Here is a 20,671-nt window from a genome sequence, read left to right on the forward strand (position 1 = left end):
GCCAATAATTACCTTCATCTAGGAGAAGAATGGGTCAAATATTCACTCTGCCAGGTCCTGCCGTCCCGGAATACCTTTGCTACAAAGGCATCCTAAACGCTCCAGACCCTCCACATCTCCCTTCCCGCTTGAGGGGCCCCTCGGGCCCGGCCATCTGCCAAGCCTTTTGTGTGGTCCGGCTCGTATTTCCTCCCCCGCGGAAATCTCACCTGCACGCCCTGCTGCTGGAGGCTCTGCGTGATGTAATCTAGACGGCGACAAACGCTCTTTTTGGCCTCGGCCGCCACCTCCTTGGTGCTGCTCACTCGCACCGCCACCTGCGCCCGATCGGGGCCCGCAGACACTTCTGCAGTGCCGCTTACGTGCACCTCGCGGGTCGCAGTTTGGGCTTGTGTTGAGGAGATGGGGTAGTGGAGGCCCGGTTGCGTCACTCCGCCTGAGATCAGATTGTTCTCCCGGCTTCGATCAGCCCAGGGAACCAGTTCCACGAACAGCCGGGTCGGAGGGGTCTTTTGCAGAGACATAGCGATGGCAGCTGGGTTTCCATAGTAACTACCGGCAGACGGCGGCCGAAGGGGCCAATGCGCGCCAGGGCTTGCCTGTGCGCGACGCAAAGGATGCTGGGACGGGTGTGGAGGCTGCGGAGTTTCTGGCGGGCTCTAGCTACGCCTTGTTGATCTTGCCGCATCTTTTTCTCTAGGTGTAGGCAGAGTGAGTAGTTACAGTTTTCAACATGTTTACCTTACGGCCTTCAAAAAATCTTAGCAGGCTTTCCCTGGCCTTATCAGTTAGCTCTGCCCTTTCTCGCAACTTCTGGACGTCCTATCCGCGCCTCTGCACCTCAGAGGAAGTTCGAGAGCAGTAGTGAGGTCGAGTGAGCTTTTAGATTTCTCTGTCCCGGGTCTGTGATTACCCCACCCTTGTGTTTTCTGACTGACTTCACCGTCCCCGCTTGGGGTACAGCCTTTTTAAGCTTCCTCCGCTACGTTTTTGTGGTTCGTGAGAGGTTTCTGTTGAGGTGAACTTTTTGCCCTGTGCTGTTGGACAGTTTATGATTCTTCGTATCTCAGTTTCATCTTCCCTAAAACAATGTTGATAATATTTTTCACATTTGCTATGTGCTTATTCGGTGCCCACTGTCTGTAGAGTGCATTGCATATGGAACGCAAGAGTGAAAATAATGAGTGTTTGTAATAATAGCTGTGGCTTTGGCATTGTTTTCATGTCTCCCCATTTTTTTTTTTCTAAAAACCCTGGAATGATTCCGGCTTTGAACTCGGACAGGAGAGATTTAGGTGGTATCAAAGCACGTCCAACATGGATATTGCTCGGCCTGTACAACTGGGAGCTTCTCTGTGCCCCTTTCTTGAGAGAACCTTAGAACACAATCCTCAACTTCCTATCTTCTGAATACTCTCCTAGCACTAAGCAATGATCTTTGTAAAAATAGCCCCACTGACTTATACACCTTTACTATCTGAATTTTATCAAGCGAATCGAGGGGGAAAAAAGAATTTTGAATAACTAGTTTTAGAAGGACAAGAACTGTTCTTTTAAAAGGAACCCGAAAAAGCTGCTTGTAGTTTCTTCACCATTGTTTTTTCTGTTCTTTTTTTGTTTGTTTGTTTGTTTGTTTTGAGACGGAGTTTCACTCTTGTCACCCAGGCTGGAGTGCAATGGCGCAATCTCGGCTCACTGCAACCTCCGCCTCCTGGGTTCAGGCAATTCTCCTGCCTCAGCCTCCTGAGTAGCTGGGATTACAGGCACGCGCCACCATTCCCAGGTAATTTTTTGTGTTAGTAGAGACGGGGTTTCACCATGTTGACCGGGATGGTCTCGATCTCTTGACCTCGTGATCCACCCGCCGCGGCCTCCCAAAGTGCTAGGATTACAGGCTTGAGCCACCGCGCCCGGCCTTTCTGTTCTTTTTGATTAGTGTAATTCAACTAAATCAGATGGTACCCCTTCCTTTAATTAGGCTCATCACTGGATTAACATAATTTTGTGTATATTCATTTTGTTTATTGTTAGCTGAAAATAATTTTAATTTAAAAACTAATGTTAAGAAATTTCCCTCATAGTCTTTTATGATTTAAGACACCCAAAATAATGTTTCTTAAACTTGGTGGAAAATTATCTTTCCTTTACGATAAATGTGGAAGAATATAGCCTCCAAAATAAATTATTGAATGAATGAATGTCAAAGTGTATTTAGTATACGATAACAGATTTCATATCAGTGGAAAAGTGATTAAATGGTACAGAGATAATGGTAAGCTATATTTAAAAAATTTATATCTTACATCATACATTGAAAATAATTCAAATGAGACCAAAAAGAATAACTGGACGAACATATATGTAAATATAAATATTCTGGCTGATAGGAAGGCTGGACTTAATCATAATTTCAAATGCAGCAACCATAAAGGAAATGTTTGAAAAACTGGACTATATTTAAAAAATATCAGATATTCAAAGCAAAATGAAACCAAACAAAGGTGTGGGGGCATTATAAATTGCTAAAAACATTTGTTAATGTTTACTGTGTATAAAGGGCTAAGAGTCTTAATGCTTAGAGAGCTGTTAACTAGAAGAAATAAACATCTCAAAAGAAAAATAAATAATGAACACTGAGGCAAACCATATTAGATTGCCATTGCTGCCATAACAAAGGTCTTTAAGCATCAAAAACTTTGAAACTTAAATAGCACAAATGTATTTTCTCACGGTTCTGGGGGCTAGAAATCCAACATTAAGGTGTCAGCAGGTTTGGTTTTCCCCAAGGCCTTTCTTGTTTGCTTGCTGACAGCTACTTTCTTGCCATGTCCTCACATAGTCTTGCCTCTGTGCACACCACCGATGTCTCTTCCTAAAGCCTCACCTTTATGACTACCATTTAACCTTAATTACCTCCTTGAAAGCCCTATTCCAAATACAGTCACATTTGAGTTAGCACTCTAACATACGAATTTTGGGAGACACAATAAAGTCCACAATACAGACCAAGAAAACAAATACTAACACTCTATAAGATGAAAAAAATTAGTTTATCTTCACCAGTAGTTTAAGAAATGCAAATTTAACTACAGTGTAATATGTTTTTGAATTATCATTTTGCCAAGTAATAAAGTATGTGAGAATAGAGAAGGAATAGATAATACTGTATTTTGAAAGAAGAATGAATTAATTCTTTGTGACAGAATTATATATTAATAGTATGTGAAAGAGAAGGATAAGTCTAAACTGACTTAGGAGGTTTTCAGCTGGAATGATTGGGAGAATGAATGAAGAGGATATTGTATCCTAGCTATTTGTTGAGCTCATAGTAACTCAGGTCTCCCTCAGAGTCAAGACTGAGCCCCTAGCAACTATTTTGAATAAGGTGACTCTACCAAGTTGATTGTACCAAGAATAGGTACCTAATTCCAGTTGAACCAGTTGGAAGTTTTGACATGAGAATCTATAATTACACCAAATTAAAAAAATTAGTCTCTCAGGTGACAGAGCTGTGACATATACTCATATGTATATTTATATAAAACCCTGGGAGATATAGATTGGCCATTTTTCGACTAGAGGAATAGAAATAGTGTACAGGGGGTGGTGAGAAAGAGAGAGAGAAGGGAGAGACAATGATACTTTCCCAGAGAATCAAAGATGAGATAGAGAAATAGTCCAGATGCAATTTCAGTCTCTTCTTTAAGAATTTTTCCATAGGCCTGGTTTCATTCCTGCCTTGGAGTTCTATAAAATATTCCTGTATCCTTATCACAAAAATTCCCCCCCTGCCTTTTTCTTTTGCATAAGTGGCTTGACTAAGTTTTATGTTATGTTAAAACTAAGACTGATAAAAATAAATGAGAAGGAGAATTTAAAGCTGACTTTTATACCTTTCAGCCGTAAGGAATTTATAGAACTTGATACAAAGTGGATCTCTAGGTGTACTGCTCAAAGCTTCACTTTTTGGGGAAATTTTTCTTCTCTGGTGTTATTCAGTGACTTTATGAGTGATGTTGTTACACAGCTGCTTCTTATTTTTGACTGGTACCTGCATACCAAGCCAGTTTATCCATAATCTTGCCATAAAAGCTCAGGATTTTTCCTCCTCCTTCAGCTGACCAGAGAGTAATTCCTACGTAACCATTGGAGTGAAGTGAGAGAGATGTTTTGGGGCAACCTTGGTGAATGGCATGCGTGCCTGAGCTGCCTGTTCATGTAGGCTTATACCCTCTGGTGCTTGGTATTTCAGATGTACCATTATCATCTTTTTATCGATTTATGCTGGGCGGTCTGACTTCAAGTTGTAGTCTCTGACAGTACCTAGCTTATGATGGACAATTCCAGACATCTCAAAATTAAAATCCCAAGTGTCATGGAGAATAGAATCATATATTCTAAATGCTAAGGGGAAAAAAACTAACCTAGAAGTGCATATTAAGGTCCTTGTCTTGTTCAAAAAGATGTCAGAGGCACTAAAATCACTTTAGACTTTGTTAACACTTTATAATTAAATACCTATGGAAAATATATTGGTAAATGAACAAACCAAAGGAAACAGAAAAAATCTTGAAGGGATAAGGTGAAGATTAAGATAGTACGATGTTGTAGAACCAAAGTAAAATTGTCAAAAAGAGGTAATCTATAATATCACGATACAGGTCAAAAACTTGAGGATGAAGACATGCCTATTAATGTAGGACTTATTAGATTTTTAGTGACCTTTCAAAGAAATGTTTTACTGTTAACTAGATGACAAAGGGTTAAGGAAGAGTGATTTCAAAAAGAAGAAAGATAAATATTTGTTAATATTGTCTATCGTGAGTTTTTTTTTTAAGTAATTGGATTCAGACTTTCCAGAAATGAAGTGAGATATTATCCTATTTTATTTCACAAATACCCCAGACACTGGATATAGCTTTCCTTCTAGCCTTTTATTTTATTTCCAGGTTTGTTTCTTGCTTTCTTAATAGGTTGCCGATGTTTATCTTCTGGTACCTTAAATGATACAGGTGGAAGAGGATGTTGTGTGGACCATGGGGATATTTTGCCACTTAGCTTTATTTACTTGTCTCCCATACCTGCCTTACACAGGGTTCTAGTCTCATGATTACATCTTCACCTTGAAAGTTACAACTTAGTTCCCAAAAGGTGCGCTCAAGTATATCTCTGCTCTCTCTAAACTTGAATCAGTCAATTCACTGTATCATTTGGTTGTTAGACTGGGCTACCCTATATTTGGCTGTTAGATTTAATACCACCTGATTCTGTGTACATGCTTGATTGACCTCTTGGATACCTCAATTTCTCAGAAAAGTTTTGGTTTAAATGTGTTTTCACTTTGCTTGTTTTCGCCTTAGCTCATTTCACATCACTGTTTTTCTTTTGTATTATCTGGCTTATTATTCTTGGTTTTCACCTTTTGAGATGCATAATGTAACTACATAGTATTTTAATTGCTTATGCGAAGCACTGAATGCTTCATTTAATTAGGGAAGAAGTAATATTTTATAAATGAAGCTCCTATAGTAATAGTAACAATTATTAGTTATAATTATGTCTTAACTAATTTATACTGTATCCAAGAGAGTAAGAACTGTTTGACAGTTCCTTTTCAGATTTAAGCTGTGAAATTCCCACTTTGGTAAAGACTGCTTCTTGTTGATGTTAACTCTCTTTGAAAGCAGTAGATTTTAGGTAGCTTTGCCCACAGTTATTTTATCCTTCAAAAAGTATTTAATTCCAAATTTTAATAGTATCAAAGCTAACATGGTATTGCAGATACATAAATTATTTGGGGAGAAAATCTTAATTTTTTGAAATTTTATGTAGAATAAATAGTCAAGTTTATACTATAACATCCTGGCAAAATTGTAACAAATAAGAGAAGACTACTTACATAAATCATTTCTCTATTCGTGAATACCGTATTAGATGTTTTTAAAGAGATACAACTGTACTTCTCTAAGCATACAGAGGGAAATGAAATCTTTGTTAGATGGTCAGTCATCAAAGATCTAACAGGACACAGAAATATAGATGATAAATAAATTAGCAAAATTATCAAAGAAAAAAGATGATCTACAAAAAATTGACAAAGGGAAGATCTTACAGAAAAGAAAACATTGAATTTAGAAACTAGAAGAAACATAGTCTCATTTTACAGATGAACACAGTAGAACCCAGAATTTTTTTTTTATTTTCTAAATTTTATTGTTATGATACTTTAAGTTCTGGGGTACATGTGCAGAATGTGCAGGTTTGTTACATTAGGTATACACGTGCCATGGTGGTTTGCTGTATCCATCACCTCATCATCTACATTAGGTATTTCTCCAAATGCTATCCCTCCCCTAACCCCTGACCCCTGCTATCCCCCCTGTAGCCCTCCACCCCTCAACTGGCCCTAGTGTGTGATGTTCCTCTTGCTGTGTCCATGTGTTCTCATTGTTCAGCACCCACTTATGAGTGAGAACATGTGGTGTTTGGTTTTCTGTTCTTGTTTCAGTTTGCTGAGAATGATGGTTTCCAACTTCATCCATTTCCCTGCAGAGGACATGAACTCATCCTTTTTTATGACTGCATAGTATTCCATGGTATATATGTGCCACATTTTCTTTATCCAGTCTATCTTTGATGGACATTTGAGTTGGTTCCAAGTCTTTCCTATTGTGAATAGTGATGCAATAAACATATGTGTGCATGTGTCTTTATAATAGAATGATTTATAATCCTTTGGGTATATACCCAGTAATGGGATTGCTGGGTCAAATGGGATTTCTATTTCTAGGTCCTTGAGGAATGGCCACACTGTCTTCCACAATGGTTGAACTAATTTACACTCCCACCAACACTGTAAAAGTGTTCCTATTTCTTCACATTCTCTCCAGCATCTGTTGTCTCCAGATTTTTTTAATGATCGCCATTCTAACTGGCATGAGATGGTATTTCAGTGTGGTTTTGATTTGCATTTCTCTAATAACCAGTGATGATGAGTATTTTTCGTATGTTTGTTGGCTGCATAAATGTCTTCTTTTAAGGAGTGTCTGTTCATGTTCTTTGCCCACTTTATGATGGGGTTGTTTTTTTCTTGTAAATCTGTTAGTTTTTATAGATTCTGGATATTAGCCCTTTGTCAGACAGGTAGATTGTAAAAATTTTTTTCATTCTGTTGATTACCAGTTCACTCTAATGATTGTTTCTTTTGCTGTGCAGAAGCTCTTAAGTTTAATTAGATCCCATTTGTCAGTTTTGGCTTTTGTTGCCATTGTTTTTGCTGTTTTAGTCATGAAGTCCTTGCCGATGCCTATGTCCTGAATGGTATTGCCTAGGTTTTCTTCTAGGGTTTTTATGGTGTTAGGTCTTATGTTTAAATCTTTAATCCATCTGGAGTTAATTTTTGTATAAGTTGTAAGGAAGGGAACCGATTCAGCTTTCTGCATATGGCTAGCCAGTTTTCCCAACATTGTTTATTAAATAGGGAATCTTTTCCCCATTGCTTGTTTTTGTCAGGCTTGTCAAAGATCAGATAGTTGTAGATGTGTGGCATTACTTCTGAGGCCTCTGTTCTGTTCCATTGATCTATATCTCTGTTTTGGTACCAGTACCATGCTGTTTTGATTACTGTAGCCTTGTAGTATAGTTTGAAGTCAGGTAGCATGATGTCTCCAGCTTTGTGTTTTTTTTTTTTTTTTTGGCTTAGGATTGCCTTGGCTAGTGTGTGGGCTTCTTTTTGGTTCCATATGAAATTTAAGGTGTGTTTTCCAATTCTGTGAAGAAAGTCAATGGTAGCTTAATGGGGAGAGCATTGAATCTATAAAATACTTTGGGCAGTGTGGCCATTTTCATGATATTAATTTTTCCTAACCATGAGCTTGGAATGTTTTTCCATCTGTTTATATGCTCTCTTATTTCCTTGAGCAGTGGTTTGTAGTTCTCTTTGAAGAGGTCCTTTACATCCCTTGGTAGTTGTATTCCTAGGTATTTTATTCTTAGTAGTAATTGTGAATGGGAGTTCACTCATGATTTGGCTCTCTGTTTATCTATTATTGGTGTATAGGAATGCTTGTGATTTTTCCACATTGATTTTGTATCCTGAGACTTTGCTGAAGTTGCTTATCAGCTTAAGGAGATTTTGGGGTGAGACCATGGGGTTTTCTAAATATACAATCACGTCATTTGCAAATAGAGACAATTTGACTTCCTCTTTTCCTAATTGAATACCCTTTATTTCTTTTTCTTGCCTCATTGCCCTGGCCAGAACTTCCAGTACTATGTTTATAAGGAGTTGTTAGAGAGGTCATCCTTGTCTTATGCCAGTTTTCAAAGGGAATACTTCCAATTTTTGCCCATTCAGTATGATATTGGCTATGGGTTTGTCATAAATAGCTTTTATTATTTTGATATGTTCCATCAATACCTAGTTTATTGAGAGTTTTTAGCATAAAGGGCTGTTGAATTTTGTTGAAGGCCTTCTCTGCATCTATTGAGATAATCATGTGTTTTTTGTCTTTGGTTCTGTTTATGTGATGGATTGCACTTACAGATTTGCATATATTGAAACAGCCTTGCATCCCAGGGATGAAGCTGACTTGATCATGATGGATAAGCTTTTTGATGTGTTGTTGCTTTTGGTTTGCCAGTATTTTATTAAGGATTTTTACATGAATGTTCATCATGGATTTGGCCTGAAATTTTCTTTTTTAATTGTGTCTCTGCCAGGTTTTGGTATTGGGATTATGTTGGTCTCATAAAAAGTGTTAGGGAGGATTTCCTCTTTTTGCATTGTTTGGAATAGTTTCAGAAGGAATGGTATCACTCCTCTTTTTACCTCTGGTAGAATTCAGCTGCAAACCTGTTTGGTTCTGGACTTTTTTTTGGTTGGTAGGCTATTAATTGCTGCCTCACTTTCAGACCTTGTTATTGATCTATTCAGGGATTCAACTTCTTCCTGGTTTAGTCTTGGGAGGGTTTAAGTGTCCAGGAATTTATCCATTTCTTCTAGATTTTCTGGTTTATTTGCATAGAGGTATTTATAGTATTCTCTGATGGTAGTTTGTATTTCTGTGAAATTGGTGGTGATATCCCCTTATCATTTTTTATTGCATGTATTTGATTCTTCTCTCTTTTCTTCTTTATTAGTCTGTCTAGCAGTCTATTTTCTTGATCTTTTCAAAAAGACAGCTCCTGGATTTATTGATTTTTTGAAGGGTGTTTTGTGTCCCCATCTCCTTCACTTCTGCTCTGATCTTAGTTATTTCTTGTCTTCTGCTAACTTTCGAATTTGTTTGATCTTGCTCTTCTAGTTATTTTAATCATGATGTTAAGGTGTTGATTTTAGATCTTTTCTCATTTCTTTTTTGGGCATTTGTTGCTATAAATTTCCTTCTATACACTGCATTAAATGTGTCCCAGAGATTCTGGTACATTGTGTCTTTGTTCTCATTGGTTCAAAGAACATCTTTATTTCTGCCTTCATTTCATTATTTATCCAGTAGTCATTCAGGAGCATGTTGTTCACTTTCCATGTAGTTTTGCAGTTTTGAGTGAGTTTCTTAGTCCTGAGTTCTAATTTGATTACACTGTGGTCTGAGAGACTATTTGTTAGGATTTCCATTCTTTTCCATTTGCTGAGAAGTGTTTTACTTCCAGTTATGTGCTCAGTTTTAGAATAAGTGCGATATGGTGCTGAGAAGAACGTATATTCTGTGGATTTTGGGTGGAGAGTTCTATAGATGTATATTAGGTATGCTTGGTTCAGATATGAGTTCAAATCCTGTCTCATTGATCTGTCTAATAAGTGACAGTGGGGTGTTAATGTCTCCTACTATTATTGTGTGGGAATCTAAGTCTCTTAGTAGGTCATTAAGAGCTTGCTGTATGTATCTGGGTGCTCCTGTATTGGGTGCATATATATTTAGGATATAGCTCTTCTTGTTATATTGATCCCTTTCCCATTATGTAATACCCTTCTTTGTCTCTTTTGATCTTTGTTGGTTTAAATTGTGTTTTATCAGAGACTAGGATTGCAACCCTGCTTTTTTTTTTTTGCTCTCCATATGCTTGGTAAATCTTCCTCCATCCCTTTATTTTGAGTCTATGTGTGTCTTTGCACGTGAGATGGGTCTCCTGAATACAGCACACCAATGGGTCTTGACTCTTTATCCAATATGCCAGTCTGTGTTTTTAAATTGGGGCATTTAGCCTATTTTCATTTAAGGTTAATATTGTTATGTGTGAATTTGATCCTGCCATTTTGATGCTACTTGGTTGTTTTGCCCATTAGTTGATGCAGTTTCTTCATAGCGTCAATGGTCTCTACAATTTGGTATGTTTTTGCAGTGGTTGGTACTGGTTGTTCCTTTCCATGTTTAGTGCTTCCTTCAGGAGCTCTTGGGAGGCAGGCATGATGGCGACAAAATCTCTCAGCATTTGCTTGTCTATACGGAATTTTATTTCTCTTTAGCTTATGATATTTAGTTTGGCTGGATGTGAAATTCTGGGTTGAAAGTTCTTTTCTTTAAGAATGTTGAATATTGGCCCCTACTCTCTTCAGGCTTGTAGGGTTTCTTCTGAGAGATCTGCTGTGAGTCTGATGGGCTTCCCTTTGTGGGTAACCTTACCTTTCTCTCTGGCTACCCTTAGCATTTTTTCCTTCATTTCAACCCTGGTTAATCTGATGATTATGTGTCTTGGGGTTGCTCTTCTCAAGGAGTATCTTTGTGGTGTTTTTTGTATTTCTTGAATTTGAATGTTGGTCTGCCTTGCTAGGTTGGGGAAGTTCTCCTGAATAATATCCTAAAGATTGTTTTCCAACTTGGTTTCATTCTCTCCATCACTTTCAGGTACACCAATCAAACATAGATTTTGTCTTTTTACATAATCCCATATTTCTTGGAGGCTTTGTTCATTTCTTTTCACTCTTTTTTCTCTAATTTTGCCTTCTTGTTTTATTTCATTGAGTTGATCTTCAATCTCTGTTATCCTTTCTTCCGCTTGATCAATTTGGCTGTTGAAACTTGTGTTTGCTTCACGAAGATCTGATGCTGTTTTTCAGCTCCATCAGGTTGTTTATGTTCTTCTCTATGCTGATTATTCTAGTTTGCATTTCATCTAACCTTTTTTCAAGGTTCTTAGATTCCTTGCATTGGGTTAGAACATGCTCTTTTAGCTCAAAGAAGTTTGTTATTACCCACCTTCTGAAGTCTCCTTCTGTCAGTTTGTCAAACTCATTCTTTGTTCGGTTTTGTTTCCTTGCTGGTGAGGAGTTGTGATACCTTGGAGGAGAAGAGGTGTTTGGTTTTTGATGGACTGCTGCCTTTTTTCAGACATGTCCTGCCCAGCGAGGAGGGAATCTAGTGATACAGTCTGCCTGCAGAGGCCTTGCTGAGCTCTGTAGGCAGTCGCCCAGTCGCTTTGTAAACTTACCTGGGGACTTCGTTTACCCAGGTGAAGTTAAAGCTGCCTACCTAAGCTTCAGCAATGGTGGACACCCCTCCCCCCACTGAGCTCGAATGTCCCAGGTCAAGCTCATACTGCTGTGCTGGCTGTGGGAATTTCAAGCCAGTGGATCTTAGCTTACTGGTCTTCGTGGGGGTGGGACCTGCCGAGCCAGATCACTTGGCTCCCTGTCTTCAGCCCCCTTTTTCAGGGGAATGAGCGGTTCTATCATGCTGGCATTTCAGGTGCTACTGGGCTATGAAAAAAAAACTGCCATGGCTAGCTTGGCGTCTTCACAAATGGCCACCCAGTTTTATGCTGGAAGCCTAGAGCGCTAGTGTTGTAGGCACTGGAGGGAATCTCCTGGTCTGCAGGTTGTGAATACTGTGGGAAAAGCACAGTATCTGAGCCAGAGTGCCAGAGAGCCGGGAAAACTCCCTAATGGCTTCTGTTGGCTAGGAGAGGGAGTTCCATGGCCTCTTGTGCTTCCCAGGTGAGGCATCGCCCCACCCTGCTTCAGCTCACCTTCCTTGTACTGCACTTGCTCTCTAACCAGTTCCAGTGAGATGAACCAGGTACCTCAGTTGGAAATGTGGAGATTACCCACCTGCTGCATGGCTCTCGCTGGGAGCTACATGCCAGAGCTGTTGCTGTTCGATCATCTTGCTGGCAATCCCCCCAGAAATATTTTTAAGTCGTGTATCCCAGGTTACCAACAGAGGCAGTCTAATACGAATTCCACTCTGTCCTGCTGCTCCCAGTGATCAGTGATTATTTGCACTATATATAGGGCCTAATGCTCCTGGCAAAACTCTCTCAAAACAAAACAAAACAAAATCTAATTTCACCTCTAGTCTCCCTTGATTCTTATAACACTGCCCTTTTTATTCTACTTCCTTCTCTCTGATCACGTCTGTCCTGTATGTTTCACTGGCTTCTCAGCTTGCTTCTTCTCCCTCTAATTTTTTCTTTTTTTTTTGAGATGGAGTCTCACTGCATTTCCCAGGCTCGAGTGCAATGGCACGATCTTGCCTCACTTCAACCTCTGCGTCCTGGGTTCAAGCTATTCTCTTGCCTCAGCCTCCTTAGTAGCTGGGATTACAGGCACCCACCATCATGACTGGCTAATTTTTGTATTGTTAGTGGAGACATGGTTTCACTATATAGGCCAGGCTGTCTTCAAACTCCTGACCTCGTAATCCATCTGCCTTGTCATCCCAAAGTGCTGGGATTGCAGGTGTGAACCACTGTGCCCGGCCTCTCCCTCTAAATGTATAACTACTTTCATGGATTCAGTTTCACCTCTACTGGCTCAGTTTTCTTATTTGTAAAATGAGAGAATTTGAGTTTCTTCTTTTTAATTCTAAAAGCAGAATAAAGGTTAACACCAAATGATGAATGTTATAAAAGTCTTTTTTTAAAAACCAGTTGTCTGACTAGACACCTTACCAAAGAAGTTATACATATGGCAAGTAAGCATATAAAAAGATAGTCAATATCCTATGTCATTAGAGAATTGTAAATTAAAATAACAATGAGATAACACTACACACCTTTTAAAATGACCAAAATCCAAAACACTGACAATGCAAAATAGTACATCCACTTTGGAAGACAGTTTGACAGTGTCTTCGAAAACTAAACTTATTCTTACCATAAGATCTAGCCGTTATACTCTTGTGGTACAGTACGCAAGCTGTGGACTGGGTGTGGTGGCTCAACCCTGTAATTCCAGCAGTTTGGGAGGCTGAGGCAGGTGAATCACCTTAGGTCAGAAGTTTGAGACCAACTTGGCCAACATGGCGAAACCCTGTCTCTACTAAAAATACAAAAATTATCCAGGTGTGGTGGCAGGCGCCTGTAATCCCAGCTACTCAGGAGGCTGAGTCAGAAGAATCGCTTGAACCCAAGTGACACAGGTTTCAGTAAGCCGAGATTGCACCACTGCACCCAGCCTAGGTGATAGAATGAAAAAGAAATACACAACTATGGACTTCAGGTGATAATGATATAATAATGTAGGTTCATTGGTTGTAACAGATGTACCCTTGTGGTGCAGCATACTGATAGTAGGGGAGGTTTTATCTGTGGGGGTAGGAAAGGCAGGTATGGAAACTCTCTGTACTTTGTGCTGAGTTTTGCTGTGAACCTAAAATTGCTCTAAAAAGTAAAGTTTATTAAAAAATGTTTTTAAAGCCAGCATCATGTTTTTAAAAAACAAACACATTTAGAATAAAATTGCCTGCATTTTCAAGATATGGGAGCTGTGTAATTCATCTCTTGTGAGGCCCGGTTGCTTTATTTTTTAAATTAAGTATGTGTGTGTGTATATATATGTGTGTGTGTGTGTGTGTGTGTATGTGATATATATATATATATATTTATATATATATAAGGCCCAAAATATTATGAACTAGTGATACTAGAGTTCCACTTAGGGAACTGGGCACTGTCTTCATTTAGAAAAAATGCCTTGTTAAGCTTTTCTGTGTGTGGAAGGTGAGGCCTTGAGGATGAGATCTAGAAAGGGACTGCAGTACAAAGAGAGAACTAAACAGTTATATACAAAGTAATGAATAGAGATGTGGGAGGAGAGATGTCAGAAAGACAAGGGAATGGAGTTAGTGAAAAGGCCATGCAAGATAGATAGGAGGGTGAATCCTGTGGAGAAGGAGACAAATACCTTGATAGCATGGTGACTAAGAACTTTAAAGACTGTAGAGGTCTAATTTACAATGTTTAGTTGTTGGCATTTTGGCAGCGTAACAACATGACTGTATTGCGTTGTCTGTGGTTTGGGAGAAATCAAGGAAAGAAGCTCTGCCTGTAACAAAGATAAGGAACATCTGCAAAGGGCAAAACATGTGGGAACAAGAGTTCAGCAAAAGTGGAAGACACAGTCGATTATGTGAAAGCCAGTCCATAGTATTAAGAGAGATGGAATTTCCCAGAAGAACCTGTCTCAGAGCATGAGATTCTGGTTGACAGATCAGATAACTGGATTGACAGAATGGTTGTGCAGATATTTAAAGGTGTGCAGCACAGTGCTTGACACGTGGTAGTAAAAACTTACGAATGCACTCAACTTCAATGGTCTTGTATAGTCTGGCATCATCACTCTTGAAGCTGAGACAACCTTAGCTTTAAGCATTATTTCTTAGCAAGTTAGTACAGAAGTTTTGATGGAACAAAACTTGTCCATGATTTCTAACAAAGCATGGAGGAAAACTGCTTATCTGAAAATGCCATTCTCCCAGTTAAGAGACAGTACCTGTTAGACAAAAAGGTTTAACTGAAGTTGTGTGCCCATGAGGATGAAGTTATGACACATCATCTTTTGTTTCCCAGACTTTTATGCTTCTCATACAAAGCATAAATTATACTTCTCATACATCGCTAGAGAGTATAATATACTGTGAAAACTGTAGAAGATTGTCCCAAGGAGGCTTACATGACATAAATAACATTCAGAGAATAATAGAACTGAGAAAGAAACTATATTCTCTCAGAAACATGTTCATAAAATTCAGTACATTCAAGAATACTGATTAATAAGACCTAGAGGTGGATGAAGTGCTCCTTAGATGCAATGAATATAAAAATAGAAAAAAACATAGCAAATGCTAGTAGTATCTTTGGATCTGCCCCTTTCATAACCATAATCATTATTCTGTCATAGTCATAGTTTTCCTGTCTCTTTGCTTCCAGACTTTCCTTCCTGAACCAATTGTCTAATTCAGTGGCCACTAAAATAAATTTGATCATTGGTATCATCAACTTAGAGTCTAAAGTGGTCTTTCATATCAAATTTAAATTTTAAATCTGTGAACTTCAGGGTTTCCTATGAGTGGTGTCAGCACTTTTTACCTAACTAATCTTTTGATGTGCCTTGATTTCCATCTCATTTATAGCCAGATTAGTTTAATTATTTTTATATATAGCTAAGAATTTTATCTACACTTCACAGCCAGCTCACTAGTCATCTGTCCAGAAGAAAATGTTCCAATTTGCTGTTAGTCATTCCATGTTAGTCCTTCCCCCTGTTGCAATTAATTTTTGTTCATTCAGAAATATCAGGGATTAAATGATTCTGGATTTTTGGGCAATGTGGCTGATTTGATGTAAGCATCTACATAAATTATCAATGTTAAATGAATTTTTTGAGATGGAGTCTCACACTGTGGCCCAGGCTGTAGTACAGTGGCGCCATTTTGGCTCACTGCAATCTCTGCCTCCTGGGTTCAAGCAATTCTCCTGCTTCAGCTTCCCGAGTAGCTGGGACTATAGGTGTGTGCCACCACACCCAGCTAATTTTTTTTGTTTTTTTAGTAGAGGGTTTCACCATGTTGGCCAGGATGGTCTTGATCTCCTAACTTCGTCATCTGCCCGCCTTGGCCTCCCAAAGTGCTGGGATTACAGGCGTGAGCCACTGTGCCCAGCTGAATTATTTTATAATAGAATTTTTAATGATAATGTTAAACAAAACATAATAAAATCTCTCTTTGATAATTCAAAAGAAACTTTAGAATCTTATAGTGGCTTAGGCTCACAAATACAAGCAATAATTCTTATTCAATAGTATTGCAAAATAAACTGGATTGTTAAGATGTTCTAGGTATTTTAGCTTCTGGATAAATTTATTTTAGCTTTCAAAATGCAAATATTTTGGGGGAGCAACACACACTAATCCTGCTACACTATAATTACTTACTAAATATCCTGGGAACTTATGTATGTGACTACTCAGCATTTTGGCAATGAATAACCCACCCTGTTTGTTCTGTGTTTTTTGTTTGCTTGTTGAAGGTTGATCTCAAATCTCATAGCTATATTATTTAACGATGAGAAGGGAAATTTTGGTTGTCTAAACTGATTTTCCCAACATTGCTCTTTAATAATGGTGGGAGAGGACAGACAATTCAATTCCTATCATCTCTTGCTCATTTGCCTAATCCTTCTTCTGAGGTAAGTGTTAATACTGAGTTAGTGACAATTTTTGTGAATTCTGCAATGTTGCCTGGAAAAAGTCTGGACTTTGGTATCCTACAGAACTGTGAATGCCGTTTTCTAGGTCTGTGACACTGGAATATTTAAGTGTTTCTGAGAGCCAGTTTTTCATCTATGAAATAGAGATAAAATTTACCAGATGCAGAGACTTTAATGCTCATCAATATCCATGTGCTCTCCTTTTATTCCTGGGCACAGTTAAACTATATTTTTCAGCCTCCCTCATAGGTTGGTGTCTTCACTGCTGACTTCTGGCAATGGAATGTGAGTGGAAATAAAGTGCACCACTTCCTGACTTAGCCCATGAAAATCTTCCATGTGCTCTCTTTTTTAGCTGGCTGACTGGAGAGGACTCCAGACACCTATGAGGATGAATAATTATAAGGCGGAAGAGGCCTGGATGAAAGTGTGCTGCCAGTCTCTTCTCACCCCCATCAGTTGCAAACAAGAATTAGTATTTATTTTGTTAAGCCACTGAAACTTGGGAGGTGTTTGTTTCAGCAGTTAGCCAGCCCTGATTAATACATTTCATCAGATTAATGTGAAGAGTACATGAGGAATCTTTGTAAAGTGCCTGATATAAATTAGGTGTTTGGTAAATGATACTTATCATCACCATCATTCTTTACACATATAAACAGGTAAGCATTCAGCCATTGCAGGTGCTAAGGATTACCCAAATGACCATATTTCACAGGAGCTGAACTGGCAGAACTGACCTTTTGCTGCCACTATTATAATTAGACCCATTGTTACAATTTCCCCTAATTTTTAGTTGTCTAGATGGATAATTCATTTAGTGACAGATTTTGAGGTTACATGTTTCATTCCTTTATTGGCTTGTTAATTTTATCCATTATAATCATAACATATGATACCTCTAACTTAATTTATATGTCTTACACCTGTAATTGTGTACTATTTAGGAGCAAGGAGAGAGAGAGACGAGATCAGTGATGTTCAACAGAAATCTAATGCAAACCACTTACTTGATTTAAAATTTTCTAGTAGTCACATTAGAAAAGGTAAAAAAAAAAAAAAAAAACAGATAAAATGAATATAAATAGTATATTATTTAACCAAATGTTTCTAAAATATCATTTCAACATATAATAAATGTTATTTGTATTCTCTTTTTGGTGCTGATTCTGAAATCAGTATGTATTTTAAACTGACAGCACATCTCAATTGGACTAGCGTAATTTCAAGTGCTCAATAGTAACATTTGTATAGTGGCTACCATATTGGACAGTTCAGGAATAGATAACCTATTACTACATCTGAAAGAAACAAGAAGCATCAAAGTCACGTGCCACTGATACTGGGTTAGCCACGTTTTCCTTGTATATGAAGAATAGCTTATTTTTATTGTTCTGGGAAAATAGACATGAGGGGCAAACATCCATATCACCAGAATGCTCATCCAGGAGATGAGTATTTTACATATGAGATGTTATTTAGTGGCAGACGCAGGTCCTGAACCTTCATTGTAGCTCCAGCTTCTGTGGTACTTTGCATATAGAAGTCTCTTTCTGAGAGTTATCGGTGGAGGTGATCAATGTTCACGTAATTATGTGCTCAATATTCATATATTTATAATAAAAATAAGTATATCTCTTACAAGAAACCTAACATTCAGAGCTCATATCCTAAGGGAAGCTACGAACCTGAAATACAATAGCCCTAAAATTTAAAAGCAATAAAAAGTTCTATTTTTTCTAAGGAATAACTGTTGGTTATTACTGTTGGTCTCCATTTTTTTTTTTCAGTATACTTTAAGTTATGGGATACATGTGCAGAACGTGCAGGTTTGTTACATAGGTATACGTGTGCTATGGTGGTTTGCTGCACCCATCAACTCGTTATCTACATTAGGTATTTCTCCTATTGCTATCCCTAATATCCCCTAGTCCCCTACCTCCTGAGAGGACCTGGTGTGTGATGTTCCTCTCCCTGTGTTCTCATTGTTCAACTCCCACTTATGAATGAGAACATGTGGTGTTTCGTTTTCTGTTCTTGTGTTAGTTTGCTGAGAATGATGGTTTCCAACTTCATCCATGTCCTTGCAAGGGACATGAACTCATCCTTTTTTATGGCTGCTTAGTATTCCATGGCATATAAGTGCCACATTTTCTTTATCAAGTCTATCATTGATGGGCATTTGGGTTGGTTCCAAGTCTGCTATTGTGAATAGTGCTGCGATAAACATATGTGTGCCCGTGTCTTTATAGTAGAATGATTTATAATCCTTTGGGTATATATACCCAGTAATGGGATTGCTGGGTCAAATGGGATTGCTGGTTCAAATGGTATTTCTGGTTCTAGATCTTTGAGGAATGGCTACACTGTCTTCCACAATGGTTGAACTAATTTATACTCCCACCACAGTGAAAAGCATTCCTATGTATCCACCTCCTCTCCAGCCTCTGTTGTTTCCTGACTTTTTAATGATTGCCATTCTAATTGGCATGAGATGATATCTCATTGTGGTTTTAATATGCATTTCTCTAAGGACCAGTGATGATGAGGTTTCTTTTTATGTGTTTATTGGCTGCATAAATATCTTCTTTTGAGAAGTGTCTGTTCTTACCCTTCGTTCACTTTTTGTTGGGGTTGTTTGCTTTCTTTTTAAGTCCTTTGTAGATTCTGGATATTAGCCCTTTGTCAGATAGATAGATTGCAAAAATTTTTGCCCATTCTGTAGGTTGCCTGTTCACTCTGATGATAGTTTTCTTTGTTATTCAGAAGCTATTTAGTTTAATTAGATCCCATTTGTCAATTTTGGCTTTTGTTGCCATTGTTTTTGGTGTTTTAGTCATGAAGTCCTTGCCTATGCCCATGTCCTGAGTGGCATTGCCTAGGTTTTCTTCTAGGGTTTCTATGGTTTTAGGTCTTAAGTTTAAGTGTTTAATCCATCTGGAGTTAATTTTTGTATAAGGTGTAAAGAAGGGGTCCAGTTTCTGTTTTCTGCATATGGCTAGCCAGTTTTCCTAACACGATTTATTAAACAGGGAATCATTTCCCTATTGCTTGCTTTTTTCAGGTTTGTCAAAGATCAGATGGTTGTAGATGTGTAGTATTATTTCTGAGGCCTATGTTCTTTTCTGTTAGTCTATGTATCTGTTTTGGTACCAGTACCATGCTGTTTTGATTACTGTAGCCATGTAGTTTGAAGTCTGGTAGTGTGATGCCTCCAGCTTTGTTCTTTTTGCCTAGGATTGTCTTGGCTTTGTGGGCTCCTTTTTGGTTCCATATGAAATTCAAGGTGGGTTTTTCCAATTCTGTGAAGAAAGTCAATGGTAGCTTGATGGGGAGAGCATTGAATCTATAAATTACTTTGGGCAGTATGGTAATTTTCACAATATTGATTCTTCCTATCTATGAGCATGGAATGTTTTTCTGTCTGTGTCCTCTCTTATTTCCTTCAACAGTGATTTGTAGTTCTTGAAGAGGTCCTTTACATCCCTTGTTAGTTGTATTTCTAGGTATTTTATTATATTTGTAGCAATTGTGAATGGGAGTTCACTTCTGATTTGGCTCTCTGTTAATGGTGTATAGGAATGCCTGTGGTGTTTGCACATTGATTTTGTATCCTGAGACTTTGCTGAAGTTGCTAATCAGCTTAAGGAAATTTTGGGCTGAGATAATGGGGTTTTCTAAACGTAAAATCATGTTATCTGCAAGCAGAGACAATTTGACTTTCTCTTACTATTTGAATACCCTTTATTTCTTTCTCTTGCCTGATTGCCCTGGCCAGAATTTTAAAGGAAATTTATTTTTTTAAAAATAAAATATAGACTTTAGAAATCTGTGTATTGAAATGTGCATCTATCCTCATTTCAGTTATAGTACAGAAACTAGTCATTTTTTAGTATACGAAAGGTAAAACAGAGTTTAGTTCAAAGCCATTGGATTTACCATTGTAAACAATGTTTGAATACAGTAGTATGGTTACTTTAAAGATGACAGGCAGTCACTTCTGGGAGGGAAATAATATGTTTCAAGTTTGAAAGAGAATGAATTATTCAAGATGTCATATCATGAGAAGAAAATAGTGTATTTGATATTGAAAGCACTAAAGAGAATTTAACACATTGTGCTAGAGAAATAAGATATACATCTAATGCTTAGGAAAGATAGGATTTTAGGACCACTTCCTTACACCATATCCAAAAAATCAACTGAAGATTGATTAAAGACTTAAATGTAAAACCCCAAATTATAA

The 20,671-nt window shown here is 38.1% G+C and overlaps 1 protein-coding gene across 1 annotated transcript in view; it reads right to left on the reverse strand.

Moving 5' to 3' along the window:
• Positions 1 to 546, reverse strand: part of IRAK1BP1 (interleukin 1 receptor associated kinase 1 binding protein 1) — a 34,554-nt gene extending 34,008 nt beyond the window's left edge. The window contains exon 1 of the mRNA XM_012471802.2: positions 210 to 546. Within this exon, the coding sequence (XP_012327225.1) occupies positions 210 to 524 (315 nt within the window). The 5' untranslated portion in view covers positions 525 to 546. The remainder of the gene's footprint in view (positions 1 to 209) is intronic.
• Positions 547 to 20,671: the final 20,125 nt, after the last annotated feature.

The sequence above is a fragment of the Aotus nancymaae genome, unplaced genomic scaffold (genome assembly GCF_030222135.1).
Source record: "Aotus nancymaae isolate 86718 unplaced genomic scaffold, 86718_ANA_hifiasm-v0.15.2.pri h1tg000040l, whole genome shotgun sequence".
Lineage (NCBI taxonomy): Eukaryota > Metazoa > Chordata > Mammalia > Primates > Aotidae > Aotus > Aotus nancymaae.